The sequence below is a fragment of the Amblyomma americanum genome, chromosome 1 (assembly GCF_052857255.1).
Source record: "Amblyomma americanum isolate KBUSLIRL-KWMA chromosome 1, ASM5285725v1, whole genome shotgun sequence".
Lineage (NCBI taxonomy): Eukaryota > Metazoa > Arthropoda > Arachnida > Ixodida > Ixodidae > Amblyomma > Amblyomma americanum.
The window spans coordinates 44,119,090-44,135,415 of record NC_135497.1 but is presented as its reverse complement, the minus strand read 5'-3'; the positions used below and the strand labels follow the sequence as shown (position 1 = coordinate 44,135,415).

General features: G+C 45.7%; 1 protein-coding gene across 1 annotated transcript in view; it reads left to right on the top strand.

Annotated features, from left to right (window-relative positions):
* Positions 1-16,326, top strand: part of LOC144129088 (uncharacterized) — a 56,327-nt gene that overhangs the window by 15,409 nt on the left and 24,592 nt on the right. The window contains exons 3-4 of the mRNA XM_077663026.1: positions 12,081-12,151; positions 14,490-14,580. Coding sequence (XP_077519152.1) covers positions 14,537-14,580 — 44 coding nt within the window. The 5' untranslated portion in view covers positions 12,081-12,151; positions 14,490-14,536. The remainder of the gene's footprint in view (positions 1-12,080; positions 12,152-14,489; positions 14,581-16,326) is intronic.

Sequence of the window (16,326 nt, the reverse complement as noted above, 5' to 3'; positions counted from 1 at the left end):
AGCTGAGCATGTGTCTATAGCATAAGATAAAGAAAGATGCTTGTTAAGTAGGCTCCTGACGTTAGCATAAAGAACTGATATCGACGATGACAACTGTCCATTACCCGTCGCGATTCCCTATAGGTGCAGCGCAAGATCCAGTTACGGAATCCAATGCAGACGATTCCAATGCAGATGATTCGCCACGTGCCACGATTTCTTCAAACGTGTCCGTGGTAGGGTTATACAAGAAGCATTTTTTATTGATGTGCAGCTTGTTATATTGTATCTTAAAAGAGCGAGGGCCAGCGTGATTATATTCGAATTCTCGAGCCTGGCGCGCAGCAGGTGAGAAATCTTCACTGATTGTGATGTTATCTGTTTTAAATTGGTTACGAAGGGTTAATATCTTGTCTTTAATTTAGTGTCCAAAAATTTAGCTATGATTGGTCGACACTTCTCTTCTGGAAAAAACTCCCAGGCGATGTGCACGTTGAATTTAAGTCGAGGAGCATACTTCGACAACCTTAGTCAAGGCTTCCAGGAGTTTAGATTCAGTATCTGCCCAAGTCTCTTCCGCATCGGGTGTACCCCTAAATATTGTTTTCACGTCGCGATCTATCTTCTGCTTCATCAAGGCGAGACTGCAGCAAATCATTTCGAATACGTTGGTCTTCTACAGATTTCTTTAAAGGTGAAAGCTCTGGACCCATGTCGTCGAATTCCTTTGCCTTTTCTTCGAGTTCATCAAGCATCTTGCACATGCCAGCTAACTTTGATTCGATGTTTTTCTGAGTACTCCTAATGCCTTTTATTCAGCTGCTAATTCGACCTGATCTTTTGAGCTTTGCAACGGACGAGAAAGTACATCCTTGAGCAGCTTAAACATAACTTTCATTTGATCAGGTGCATTGTCTGGCAGGTTGTCTATGTCAAGGGAGCGAGTCGTAGGACCCGGGTTAGATTCAACGTCGCCAGAGCGCAAAAGCAGGAAAATCATTGAAAAACATTCACAAGCAGCATCAAAGCACACCCGAGGGCACGGGAACAGAAGTAAACAGCGATCGTCGCATTTCCTAGCGTGCAAAGAATTGTGCGCACAAACCTGCACAGTGAAGAAACGAAGCATTGGAGGCATGCCGATGTCACTGTTCCCGTGCCCACTGAAGGGAAAGCCAGCGTGTTGTCGCTTTAAATCCGGTGTGAGTGGCGATGCCATCGTCGATGACGCTGGACGGGTGTGGACGAGGGATTCTATGAAAAGAAGAGCCTGGCCGGGTAAAAGGCTGAATTTGTCGGTGAACCGAAGCCCAGAACTTGCAACCCCCGGACCAGAGAAAGACGTCGAGTCAGTGCCTGCAGCCGGCGAAGTTGATATGCCGAGCGCCAGCACAGCCTGCACAGCGAAAAAACGAGGCATTGGAGGCATGCCGATCTCACTGTTGTGGTGCCCACTCGTCATCGCCTTGTCCACGGTATCAAACTCCCAAATGGCACTATCCACCCTACAATAATTGAAAAGTTATTTAGTGAGTTTGTTAAATGCCTGGATAATTAGAGGGGTTTTGAAGCATACTGTGTCCACGAGGGCAGAGAGCGTGATCGTACACATATTTTTGTGCTATATTGAACCCTATATCCTCAGGAATTTGTGAAACTTCGCTAAAACACCCGGTATATACACACTCAGTACTTTGCTGTGTGGCAACGACGTAGAGGTAGAAGGAACAAGTCGGGCTGCCCTTGTTTGTAGTAAAGAACAAGGTTGAAGTAATTATATGCGGTATTCGTTCTATGGCGCTAGTGGACGCTATATATATATATATATATATATATATATATATATATATATATATATATATATATATATATATAAATAAACATTCCCCTATGCACCTTGGTTTCGGTGACGGTTTGCTTCCTTAATATGTTTGTCAAACGAGCCCCTCATTTCATTTGCCTTGTCTGCTAATAGCTTAACGGGGGTCTCGGTTCTGGCAGTCTTGATGCCATAGGTAGCATAAGAGGGTTCTCGCACAGTTTCCGCCCTCGCCGTTAGATGACGTTCTACGTCACACTTGCGGTATTACAGGACGTGCTACGTCCACCGCTATGGTCGAGGGTGGCGCTGGTGAACACTCTCAAGGTTCGCTTACACCCAGTAAACATAAATACCCACGAGAGCAGCAGATTGGACAGCCGTCGCCGTAGCTCAGTTGGTAAGAGCACCGGATGCGATATTCGGAGGTTGTGGGTTCGGATCCCACCGGAGGCATGGTTGTTTTTTCTGCTGGTTTATAAGTAATTTTCTTTAAACCAATTGATTGGCATTAGAAATAACAAAAAATAGAAAACATTCCCCTATGCACCTTGGTTTCGGTGACGGTTTGCTTCCTTAATATATATATATATATATATATATATATATATATATATATATATATATATATATATATATATATATATATATATATATATATATATATATAATTTTGTTTAAACGATTTATTAATCTAAGTAATATTATCCCGCTGATAAGCACAACACAATAAAAAAAATATCGTGCCCCTATGCAGCTTGGTTTCGGTGACTGTCAGCTCCCATCATAAGTATATATATATATATATATATATATATATATATATATATATATATATATATATATATATATATATCCTAAAGCAGGACTGGCATTACATTGGAAAGAAAACAGACGTGGTGTAGAAACGTTACGTTTCTTGACGTTCCGAGCCCGAACCGACCTTCGTCGAAACAGAGCTGCGGGCAGTCTCTTTAATGTTTATGTTGGCGTTATCACTATCTGCACCACTAACGATGAATATAAAAAAGCTAAATTGGGGTGAAATCATGCAATCGAAACAGCGCTGTTATGTATCAAGGCGTGCTATGTATCAAGTTATGTATGCGTTCTTCCATCTTCGTGGAAGAGCCGAGAGGGGGCTTGGGAAAGAATACTAACCCAGCAACAAAGGAAGCCGGACAAAAATGCTTAAAGGGGTGTTTGTTTCTTTCAATCGGGCGATGGTGCACCCACCGCTAGTTTAGCCGCCTAAGCTAGATATGGTAAAAAAGAGCGAGAGAGAAAGAAAAGAGGGGGAACCCGAAAGATTGTTGCTAGCGTGAAAGACAACAGCTGACAGAGTAGCCAGAAGGAAAAGAGAAATGAGGAGGGGGGGGGGGGGGGGTATGTGCCCTTCGCAAGAAGTGTTATCTAAGCCTTTTGCCGCGGCTACTTGGCAGCGACGAAGTCGCAGCGGCAGCGGTGACAAAGCATTCTTTACATGGAAGCAAGCGCATCGAAGCTTTCGCGATAGTAGCGCCGCCTAGTGTCACAGCAGGCAGTTAAAGGCTGTCGTACGTACGGTCGTTTTTTGTGCGTATCCGCAAGCATGCGAGTCGCACATTTTTCGCCTTCGTGCGGACGTGGGGCAGAAAGGCGCGCGATCAGTTTGCTGCTTGGGGGAGACCCGGACGGTTCCAGCGTTCCTATTGGTGCGCCCGGCAGTGCCTCCCGTCTAATCGCTTGCGGCGGTACAGGCACGTGTTTGAAGCAAAATGCGTAGATATCTTGCGGCAGAAATTACCATAATAATTTCGGCGTACTCGTGCATTTGCTCCTATATTTTTCATGACTGGGCATCGGCTCCGGAGCAGCCGTTCAAGCAAAATCATAAATTCACTGGAACTCAGCGTACCAGTGACTTTACAAAATCAAGGCTCCCATAGCCTCTTGTGGGCGAAGTGCGAAAAGGTCAGGAGAGCGTTTTACTGCGCACCGATTGGCGCATGCTTCTGATTCGCACTCACTTCAAACTCTGTCATCTAGACACCACACTCTCTGACCAGAGCCTGTTTTCTTTAGGTTGTCTACGGTGCGAACGCCTCATCACCGCGAGTGGCAAAACTATGCGCTCCGCGTTGAACATAGCGATCGCCGCGATTGAGCATTCTTAAAGACCTCAATGAAGCAAAAGTAACGAAAAGCTTTGAACTTTCCGGCTTCCCTCCTCTCCTCGCGCCTCGCTGGATAACAGAGCCTCCCATTGGCCGAGGCACCATGATCACGTGCTAGATACCCTCAATATATAAGAGTCATAAGCGTAAGCGTGCGCGCATAGCATTTTCACCGAACAGCGCTATTAAGTCGGTGTGCTGCTTAACTAAAGGGACGATAAGAGACATGCACCAAGGAAAGACTGACACAAATAGGCCCATAAATGCGTGTTAGCTTTACAATGCACTAGTTTAGCTAGCTAGAACTAGCTTGTACAGAGAGTGCAAGTTACCTTAAATGCAACTGTAGCTGCCGACACAACTACTGTGCAAATCTGGCACGGTATTACTAGAAATAGATTGTGATGAAAGTTCCAAAGGAACAACGTTATGCATAAGAGAGCCAGAGAGGATGATTTTGATTTGCCGAGCTGGGCGAGTAACTAAGCACTTTATTACACCAATTTGTTTTAATAATGATTATACGTCAACGGTCCTAAATGACAACGCTTCAGCGGTAAATTTTGACATGGTGTGCAAAGTGGAGCTTGAGGAGTTTGTAATTTACTAATAAGGGAGTAATTACCCATTCGCGTGCAAGCACAGCCATACGGCTACAAAGCAAAGCTTTGTACCTTTTCTTTGTTTTATGTAGCACGTGGGTGGGTGCTAATGAGTAATTACTCCCTCATTACATGTCTCTCCACCTCGAGGGATTCCCTTAAAACGTTGGACCGACACTGTTCCCACTTCGAGTTTGCCCTGCCATGTGCTAGCCGTCCCTGATAGCTGAGCTGGTAGAGCGACTACCCCGGTGAGTTGGTGGTCTCAGGTTCGAAACGGAGACCAGAACAAATTCTCGTCTAATTACGAAGTTTCTGTGGGGCCTGTATAGCTTCCCTCTGTAGCCGTATGGCTGCCCTTGGGTAGATGCTGATGAGTAGTTACTCCCTTGTTACAAATCTTCTCCGCCTTGGGGAATTTACCTAAATCAATGGACCAACATCGTCATTTACTGCGTGGATTTTTGCATTGACCAGGTCAAAAGACAAGACGTTAGTAAGCCTTGTGAGGTTTCAAATTAAATCAGGTGGTTGATTTCTATCAAACAGATGGAGGGGAGCGCCATTCTGGCCTTGCACGGAGAAACAATGTAACTTGAAATGCAGTGACATGAACTGAGGCACAAAAGTGCTTTTGCGTCTAATAGAGAAAGAACCTTGAGTCGGAACAGATTAGTTAGTTATGGGAGGTAAAGAGCAAAAAAAACTGCAGTTTCTTCACGAGATAAAAAAAATTGAAGAGTAATCTTTAGTGCTGTGACACTGTAGCTTCAAAAATAGTCTGAGAGAATAAAACTAGCGGCTCAGATCTGGACTAATCCCAGTATTCTAGCGAGGTTAGATTCATATCATTAGAATACCTGTAATGGGTGTAAATATGGATGTAAATGTATGTGTGTATGTATATGGGTGTAAGAATGGGTGTAAATATCCTAAGTTCTGTGTGGGTGTGTAAGGATTATTAGGCAAGACCATGCCACATTGTGAGCCATATTGTTAGCTGAGTATTTTAACCAGTGTACAGAGAACACCCCTTTCTCAGCAAGGCCTAATAAGTGGACAAAATGTTGTTATGCTGAAAATAAAAAATATTACTTGCATTCTTAGTAACATTAGAAAACAGGCCATTCTAGAGCATGAAAAATGTTGTTCTGGAGAATTGAAACGCTGGTACTGATTGCAAGGTGGCATACCGCATCTAACTTTCATTGCAGGCATGTGGCAAAACATGGAAGGGAAGTTCATAATGTGTGTAATAATAAGCTGAGGCCCAAGGGAAATTGCTTGGAGGTCGTCTGAGGTTGCAGGAAAAAACAGTATATTTAAGAATTAGCAAGAAAAATCTGCCTGCGACTGAATGTTAAAGCTGGGATTGAGTTTAGAGCTTTTGGATGCAAGTTAAAGCTTAAGAAAATCAGCCTTACATAAATAAAGGATCTCATCACATGATTTTTTTCAGTCAAGAAAAAAAGCATCGAGGGGGATACTGCAAGTGAAGTATAAATGCATGTCATGAAGAACGAGAGCAAGCTGGCTTTTGCAGGGATGTGTTCCAAAAGCTTGCCGATTTCTATAAATCAACTTAATGAGCCAAAGCAGTCTAGCAGGCAAGAGTATGAACTGTATTTTGTGATTTGAAGCACATGCTAATGCCACAAATAGAGCCACAGGTGCTGGCTGATGATTGGCAAGACATATGCAGGGGCCAAGCTACGATGAGGCAGGAAAATATATGCACCGTCATGCACTATATATATGTACACCGTACTTACTGTCCTGCTGTAGCCTTCTGTAAGTTTCACAGATCTTGACCTGAATGTACTGTCGGGCGAACGGGTGGCAAGCTGTCATGCTGAAACCAGCTCTACAGGGCTCAATTTGATATCTGCTGTCTAAAAGTGGTGTCACGTAAAGTCAGTCGTTTTTCTTCAGCCGCCAAACTGCTGAACTTTACAAAACATCCTTGTAATCAGCTTTCATAATTTACAAAGACAAATGTACTTCTCGAGTCACCTAGTTAAATGTGTAGAAACATAAGCTGCTGCCATACTTTTTTGGGCTTAATATGAAGTGAAATACTCATGAAGAAACAGACACATAAGTTGACACAAATTAAGAACTTGTACACAGTGATCCAGCCGTAATTTAATTGCGGCAATGATTATTCTTTGTAATCGCGTGATGCCATTTTGTCACAACCTAAACCGAAAGGGCTAGACGAAGTTGTTTTCAGTGGCCCAATCATCGTACAAATATTTTTTGCTTACGTAGGTCTCCACAGCGAGCGGGAAATAAAAAAAAATGACTCTCCAGAAAAGACATTTGCACTTCAGGCCGATGTTTTCCCACAGGTTACTCAGTACCGCCAGCCATTCGTAACCCGAGCACACACCGTAGAAAAAAATGTACTGAATGGAGCACCAAGGCACAGGATGGCGACGCTACTGTTTTTCCGACGGCCGTATGGCCAAGATCGTGTCGCTTCGCACACACGGCAATTCTCAGGCACAATGCGCGCACGAACCGCGATCAAAATCGTTGATGGATACGTAGCAGACTTCGCGTAAAAGCACTCGCTCTGATCGCAAACACTTTCTCTACGCGGACACTTGTCACTGTGCTGCGCAGCTTATGCACGCACCGCAAATTCACCAGCGACAGCTGTTACCCGCCTGCTATGATGATCCTTACAGGAATTACAAACGTTTGCAACAACTACAACAGCTCCAATTAAACACTTCGTGACACCGCCTCCACGTAGGTCTTGCGTCGGCTTGAAGAGGCGCTCAGTCAACTCGATTAGCGTAGATGATTAAGTATTCTACTAGATGAACTGTCACCGGCCGCTTCTGTACGTGGCGAAGTTCGCAGTCGCTCTGTACACAAGTAATATCACCACTTCTGAAAAAAGACATAGCGCTACAAGTACACGCACAAAATGACGGAGACGAAGGACAGGCGCCAACCTCCAACTGCTTATTCCGGAAAAAGCACATGTTTGTGTATGTACTTGTGTGTATGTACTTGTATATGTACTTGTGTGTCTTTTTAAAAAGTGCAAAACCAACTAGCCCGGCAACATACGTTATTGAAAAATCAACATGTGGTCAATATAATATGTTTCGCGGCCACCACCTACACCTCGCTCCTCATTACAATCGAGGGACGGTCACCTTGCTCTGGCAGGAGGAGGAGGAGGAGGTACCTGAGACGTCACGTAAAAGGCCGCCAATAGCTGCAATACGGTCGCCAGCCGAGCCCGCTCATCTGCACAGAAGTTTAACCAATTTTCTGGTCGCCGGACCAGCTGGACGCCTACACCCACATTCTCACAGCCGGTTTTTCGCTTCCTCTGTCGACTCGGTCGCCGCCGGAGCCGACGGAGGGGGATGTTTTTGAACCGGTTTCGCCCCAAATCTGGCGGCCGGCGCCGCTGGGCCCTGCTCTACGTTTCCGTGGAGCGGCGGTGACGGAGCCCCGCCCCACAAAAAATGTGCCAGTCACAGCGCGAGCTCGCCTCACGTGACCCACGGCTTGCTTGCTGCGAGCGAGAGATGGCGCCGGCGGGCGTCCCGGATTAGAGTCACTGGAAATTTTTTTTCCAGTGACTCTATCGCGGCTTCCCTATCACTGCTTTGGCGGCGGCTATGCGCCAGTGTGTGGATGCGCGGGCGCAAAAAAAAGCCCCCCCCCCCCCTTTTTTTTTTCACCGTCGGGAGATGCACGCGTCTTGCGCCCCGAAAGCGCCCGCTGCGAAGGAACAGAGGGCGGATGACAGCTTTATTTTATTTGGCAATATGCAAAGCATTCCACATAAACTAGTCTGCTATGAGTTTTGTGTTTGCACTGGGCGCGGGATATACGATAAGCGAATTTGCATCTGTTGCGCTCAAGTAGCACCACTGTTATGTATTTTGGTTTATCGCGCTACCTTTTATAGCTTGAAGAAAAAATTACTCGGATGGTACCTAGCTGCGAACAAGAAGTTATTATTTAAAAAGCTAGCTAGTCAGTCTAAACTAATTAATTGACTGTGCAGTGCGAAAACTAAAGTTAGGCAGGGTTTAATCATGGTAATACCAAAGGTCGAGCGAAAGCATTTTGGCAATGGCCCGGACGAGATTTGGAGGTCGTCATCGTGTCGGGCACGCTCAGTTATGGTTGCACGCTCAATATGGCTGGACGCTCAGTTATGGTTGCTCCAATTCGGCCGAAGTCAAATTTTGGGGCTAGGCAGGGTCAAGTTTAGAAACTGGCATCGTATCGAGCCCATTGAAATTAGCCTGAAAATAGATTTTGGTCCAAATCAATGCAGGTCAAATTTCGGGAGGGGGGCAACGTTTCGGGAACGACCTGGGTCTAATTTGGAAACACCATCACAATGGTCATAGTCAAAATATGCTTGTCATCTGACTTAAAGTTGTTGCTATGAAATCGCTAAGTGCGAAAGCCGCTTCAGTGTCATATGCACACACCGGACTGAAACTCAAGTCTTGCTGAATGGATACTGCAGAGTAGGCCACACGACCCCAGCAGTACTGAACACATTTTACGCTCCTAGGACACTCCTTCAGTTGTTAAAAACGTGGTTACATTTAGCTGGACACCATGGAGAGAGAGAGAGTGAGAGAAACGTAGGAAAAAAATTCATCCCTTTACCCAGCAAAACATTGGCTAGTTCGAGCACATACAGTAAAAACACAACTGTAAAATACAAGCGTTTGCGATAGACATGGTTGTACACACAGTTGCATATCAGAATAGAATGCATTAAAACAGACGGGAATGTCAGCAAAACGATCCGGTATAGAACGTTACTAGCATGACGAATTTATCTCTTTCAGACATTCGTTCAGTTCGGCTATCAAGAAAAATCTTAAAATTTGCATGTGTATTAGCCGATACTGGTAAAATATTCTCCAAACTGTTTTGCTGGCCTAATTCTCGAACGTTAGTATAATTGCCAATGTAGGAAGCGCCGGCAAACCATTCCTGTATTGATAAGAGTTCATTACCCCCTACATATGTTCGATTTGGTTCCTATTGGCCAGAATAATGTGACTGCAGTGCGCCCAGCGCTTTAATAGTAGCTTGCTATATTCGTATAAATATGTTTTGGTGCTGTACGCGTGGTGTTTCGCTGCAAAAACTGTGGAGTTGCGCAAAATTATTCAACTAACTTCAAACATTTTCCACCTCTTGCGAGATCGCATTGTTTTTTTTTGCGATAATAGTCAAGCAAAGCAACGCCAGCACACGACAGACGACAGTGCACCTTCGGCATCTCCTTCGGATCCGCCGCCGCCGCCGCTGTTTCGTCGAAAAAAAGACACTGGAGTCCCTCGGGAGAAGCGAGCGTCCGCCACGACTGGTTTGCCGGTGTCCGGTGCCAATTTCGATTAGAACACAGCGCCGCTCCCTTGCTGCCGCGGTTTTCGGCTCCGTCGCTGCCTCGCCGCAGAGTAGGCCGGCTGTGAGAATGTGGCCTATTAGCTTGGCCTGTGCGCTCTGTCGTCCGCATGCTGGCGGATCCTCAGAAAACAAAAAGAAAACGATCGTACGACGGCCTTTAGGCAGCTGCGGGTTTTCAACTCCACTCCCGGCGTCTGAGTTTTCAGAAAAGCCGCTATGCTTACAAGCGCTTCTACTTTTGCCCACCACTCCGACAATGCCCCAATTTCCCCTGGCTTCGCTGCGACGTGCTTTCTTGTTTACATGCATTTCTGGAAGGCGCAATCTGGATTCGATCCACCCCCTGCTGGCGCAGTCGCTCCGCTGCGACTCCTCTATGGGCGCGTTCCAATTCTCTAGACGTCTAGGAAGCCGTCTACATGTCCATATATTGGAATTTGCCAACTGCTCACGCCGCCTCGCGGCATAGAATGTAACTAAAGCTTATGAACAGTTATAGAACAATTTTCCTTAAACTTATCAATAAGGATCATTAAAAGCGTGTTTTTAGCAGTTTGTACATTTTTGTTGCAATAATATTGCGCGTAAATCGGAATGATGGCTGCGCCTATCGGTCAGTACGCTTGTAGCAGACGGGGCCGCTGTCTGAAGACGACAATAAAGACATATACCGTTATTCCTTTATTATTGATGCTAAACTGTACATGCTCCTCGATTGTGCTCGTCCAGACGGTCCTGTAAACATAAAAAATACGGATGACTGTAAACACAAATTTATTATGCGCGAAATCTGATACTCCTACTATACACTGCAACAGAAAAACACGTGCGTGCCATTAAACCTGCTGTCTGCTGTACGTGGTACTCGGCGACGGCGAGAAACCTTAATACAGCAACCAGCTTTAATCCTGCACAGACTAAAATCATTTCGCAACATGCCAGCACCGTTCGGTGTGTTTGTTCTGATGCTGCAGAAATGCTGCAGAAAAGAATGTGCACCAAAGAGTTGATACAGCTAATACAGTAACAGGAAAACACATTTGTATGCCGTTACGCCAACAGTCGTGACGCCCGACCAGGAACCCAACGACAGCGAATTAGAGATCGATCTTAAGAGCCGTCATCGTCAGGTTATAAAGAGGCCATGTAAACATACCTACAGCGTCCGCCGCTGTAGCAAATTTCTCAACCGCACCATTCTTTTGCTGCGCGATTCACATAAAAGCACTACTAGGAATCGCACGTCCACGAAGACCGCCTAATTAGCCTCTATTTTGCGTACCAATTCACATAACGGAATGACTCGCATTTGTAGGACGGTGCTTATCAATACTCCGGCTACAGTCCGACGCCCGCAAAGTGCATGTCGCGCTTTTTCGCGTAGTATGTACATAAGCTCCGTCATCTTTAGACAGGAATTTAGCCTGCGTCACGGTGTCTTACACCGTGACCTGCATCGATGTTGGCTTCGGCGAAGCAGTCATATTGGACGGCTTCGTGAGAAATGGAACGCGTCTCAAGATGGCGGCTTTCCGGCTAGACGTCTAAGTAGCCGTCTACTGGGAGGTATTGGAACGCACCCTACGGCAGCGTAGCGAAGCGAGCCGTATACATGACGGCGACTCTGCGCTGCGACTCTGTCGGAGCCTTGTGAACCCCGCTTGTGAAGCTGAAGATGAGTTGCGGCATGCAAAAAGGGTATGACCTCAGACGACGCACTCAAGGGTTGCTTTGGCTATTGGTTGCAATTTTCGTAGGTCTCTGACATCTGAAAATTGGAGAGGGCGCCGTGGCTTTCCTTTATGCCCACTTGCACAGTATTAATTCTCGTCGCTCGCGCTCACAAGCGTTTCTGAAGCCGTTCTGTAATATTGTCACTTTAAGTTTATCGAACTCATGGCCTTTTCTCTGAGGTGTTTAGAAAGAGAGAAGTCGGGGAGGGACTGAAGGGCAGTTACTCAATCTGAATCGGAAGCAATTTGGCCTATGTACTGCAATCCACACTCGCCGAGTGTGCGGCGAGTTTCGGCCGCTCCCCGGCCGATACGTCAAGACCAGCACAGTATTTTTTCACCGTCTATATTCTCTCACGTATGTGTACTCTCTATGCAGCAAGATTGACAGTGGCCTCCAAAGAAAGCGGGCTGCAGCAGCCGCCTGTGAATTCCAGCTTGCGACAGAAGGCAAGTAGCCAAAAAATTTTGTCGCGCCATAGTGTTCTCGTGCTCCGCTTTTCACGCGCTGTTTCCCATTCTGCGCAGTTGCCAGTGATGTATAGGTGCCAGTTTGACTGGAAGTTATCGGATATCATTAACATCCAGCACATCAGCCGTGCGGCTTTAATGAAGACACGCTTTGCGAACCCCGTGCGTCATATCTTGGTGCAGTGTTCCACGCCGAGAGTGGGGAGTGGATGTGGTTCCTGCCCTGAAAGTGACAAAATCCAGCTCCCTTAAAAGTGATTTTTTTTTCTTTTTAACGTTACTGTTTAGCTGCTGTTCAGCTTCTTCAGGTTTGCGTATTTAATGAACTTTGTGCTTCAAGCTTCAGCACTCTTCTGATCACACACTCAACTAACTTCAAGGGCAGATTAAGAGAACAATTGAGAATGACTTGGCCCATGGATATTTTGCTGCCCTAAAATAAGTAGCATGCAGTTAGCTTGAGGAAAACCAAAATATAAACGAGAGCAGTTTTTATGCCTAGTCTTCTGCCTTTTCAAATCGCAAGTTTATATTCACACTTTGGGTTATCAAGTCTTTCAAGAGAGCGTAAGCCGAAATGTCTACGACTCCCAACGAAAACAAACGTACCCTCATTATGCTTGATAACTGACATCGCTATACTCGAGCCTACGCTGATGTTAGAGAAAATGAGGCGCTAATTTTTATTACAGCATTAATAAATTCGAACGATCCTGAATTATACCTGGGCTATGAGGCGCTTCGTATTCAGAAAGTTTGGTCTTTTTCGTGTCTACCGATATCAGTACACGGGTATGTTAGCGTTTCGGCTGCATCGTAGGCGTCTGTGGCCGAAATCAGGCCACTGAACATGTGCTCAGCAGTAGAACATCTGAACATAAGAAACCGCTGAATCCTTTCAGGGGACCCCTTTTCTAGCGGGAATAGTTTGGGAACCGGTGCTTGCGATTAAACGCATTCAAGATGCGACGAGCCCGAGCGCCGGCAAATGGACAAAGAATTTCGGCAGATAAAAGCAGCCCTATCCTTTCTCACTATCGCTCCCCCTTCTTTCCCTTTCTCTGTCCTCTCCCTGTCCTTTCGTTCTTGCTAGTTGCAGCTCAGGTGCTTCAGGTTTCGATGGCAGATGCCGCGGATAGCAATATCTTTTCCTTCCATTGTTATTTGATTAATAAATAGCCACTAACAACAGACCAAAGGAGCTTAATCACGAAACCGGTAACGCCGGCGGGTTACTGTTTTCTCTACACTCTTCAGCGATTCCACAGAACTACACAAGTGTGTGAATAGTACTTTTCAAAACCGTATAGAACAAAGATAATATTTCTTTCCCGCTGAATCGAATACGAGTAGAGTTGCACTGAAGGGTACGTAACATGAAACGAGTATATTAACTCTATGACCGTCATTTTATGTGTATAAGTAAAGAACGTTTTACTACTGATGTTGCCAGAAAATAAGCTAGCACCCTATCTTAGCACATGAGAGAGGGAGACAGCTACGTATCAGCCGTGACCTCCGAGATCGGACAATAAAGCATTGCACGCTGAAACTGCCTGAACCCTACTATGCCTCCCAATCCTGTGGACCATGTATTTGCATTATGAATGGCGCGAATCGAACGAATCGCGTCATGGCGCTGAACACTTGATCCCGCGCACATCGATCGCGACACCATGCAGCGCGGCGCCGGAGTGGGCCCTGTTTTTGAAACAGTCGTCGAATAGCTACGTCATGCTGCATTGACCCTTGTAGCAACTATTCAAAGAGTATTCATTAACTCCACAACACATTCGGTTCGGTTGCTAAACAATTAAAAATGCACTATTTGATCCTTTTAGTGAATCGAATAGTAGGATTTTTTTTCGATATTCGAAAATTTAGAAGACTGACCGATCCCTACGCGGGACTCAAGACTCACGGTGACTTTTCTTAAAACCACAGAGAGAAATAAACGCTGCCAAGACGTTGAAGAACGCATCGCCTGACGGGACGCTAGCCCGGGCTAACAACATCGCAACTGTTTCCTCGTCTTGCATCTGTGCCTCGTATAGTCAGTTGGCTTTTACCAGAGACAACCATATTGCTGGCATATTTCTGCTCACATATGATGACATTGTGGCATGATTTTCGTCAGCTCGTTGAACGTGCAGAGGTGGAAAATTTTGTCAGAGTGCGATATTTTAAGCGAATCTGCGTGGACTGCCAGCAGCCATTGCTCTCCAGAAAGTGCTCGCATTTTCGCTGATTTTTTTAAGTTTGTGAATGAGGAGGAGGTTAACCTATTGCTTTCTTGATCTTTTTTTCAATGTACCAGATTTCAGCGTCCGTCAAGTTATTGCAAAGTGTTTCGCGGCGCTGCCGATGTCAACAGCTTTTATACCAACCGGGCAGCCAACAGCCGAAAAGTAAGCGCACTTCCTTCGGCCTCAAGATGCACATTTACCTTTGCCTTATCTCCCCTCTTCCTGCGCATGATATTCAGTGAATCTGAACTAACGTGTACCAATGTATTAAACAAGTAAAATAGCTGGTGCAAGGGATAGGAATTTCCATAAAACAACGTTGCCGGCAGTCACTTCAGACGAACGCAGGTCTATCGCACGCCGCATTTTCGGAAATCACCAGTTGACGATAATTAGCAACATTAAAACAGCTGGATTTACGGAATAAGATTCAATTGGAAATATATAGGCGATCTGAAAAAAAAAAACTGCAAATGCCAATTTTTCTTAAAATATAGGTTATTTAGGAACTTTCCTGTCACGCTGTGGCGGGAAAGCCTTTAAAATGAAACTGAGGAGGAATTGACGTTGTCTTGTATCGACAGAATACCATCTCCAAACCACAAAAGACCGCCTTTACTGAAAACAAAGCTCTTATGAGGTATAAACAGAGCAAAAACCAAAAAACAGGCATTGTAGCCAGAGCCCAATAAAGCGCGTACAAACTAGAAGAGGAAATACCCGAAAAACAGCACGCATATCTGAGGCTGACAAACGTGCATGAGGGTTACCAGGACTCTGGTTACACGTTTCAGTAATCAAGTAAGTTTTGTGCTCAAACAGCTAGTGCACTTATATCGAACTAGGAGTACGGAAAAAAGGCAACCTGAATGTTGGAAGCCGAAAGAAACCTATACTTTTCGCCGCCACCAGCTGCCAGCTGGGTTTCGGTATGTTTTGGTGCTTCGTGGCTGTGCGCTTTGCGTGCCCGCCTTGTTTCATTGTTGACGTGCCGCAGTTTTTAAGTGCGGAGCTGCAAGTGCCCAGTGCTCCTCAGAAGAAGTTCTTGTCATGGTATGCACCTACAACGAAGAAAACACCTGTGGCTGGGTAACGTTGCACAAGCCTCCAATTTAGCAAACGCACCGTCAACGTACCAAGACGCTGGGCGGCATAAGAAGTTATAAGGGGACTATTATTACAGAATTTATATAATTCCGTACGTACCAGTCTGAACTCGTAGGTCATGACGGTAGCTAGGCGATGACAGCTGTCACACCGGTAGCTTTTCTTGCTGCCTACATTGGGGAGTCATCGGCGCTAGGACATATTTGTTATCCAGCTAATCCGGCCACCTTGGCCCTCAAAAAAATCCTCGATCCTTTGTCAGAGGATCGAGACGGGAACTTTTGCAGCGCTGGCTCAAACGTGCACGAAGCGACAGCAGCGACGGCTGATACGTGCTTTCAACGTCCGGCCGGCGGTAATTTTCGTTTCAGCCTCTGCTAGGTCGCACTGCTCGCCGCCAGAAGTTATGGACTCCATGTTTACGTCAGTTTACGTCATTTTTCGGGTTTGAATCAGAGCAGCGGGCAAATCTTTTCAACTTCAAATCCAAGCCTTTTCGCAATACAAGCATCTTTCGCTGCCCGGCAAAGCCACGAATTATCGGATTTTTTGCTAGACAAGAAAAAAAAATTGACGGAGGTGACCTTAGCGTCCCTTTAATGGAGGGTCGACCTTGTGTGACCTCATACGGTGCAGTAGGACTTCAACCACTGGGGCGCATTGGTTGCGAATCCGGCAGCCCGAATTTGGCGCGCCATGTGTACTCTCACTGGCGCGCTGCCATTCGTGGTATGTTGAAAAGATGTGCTCAAACCGTTTCGCGCGGTGTCTTCAGGGCGCGAAAAATATTTACGCTCTTTA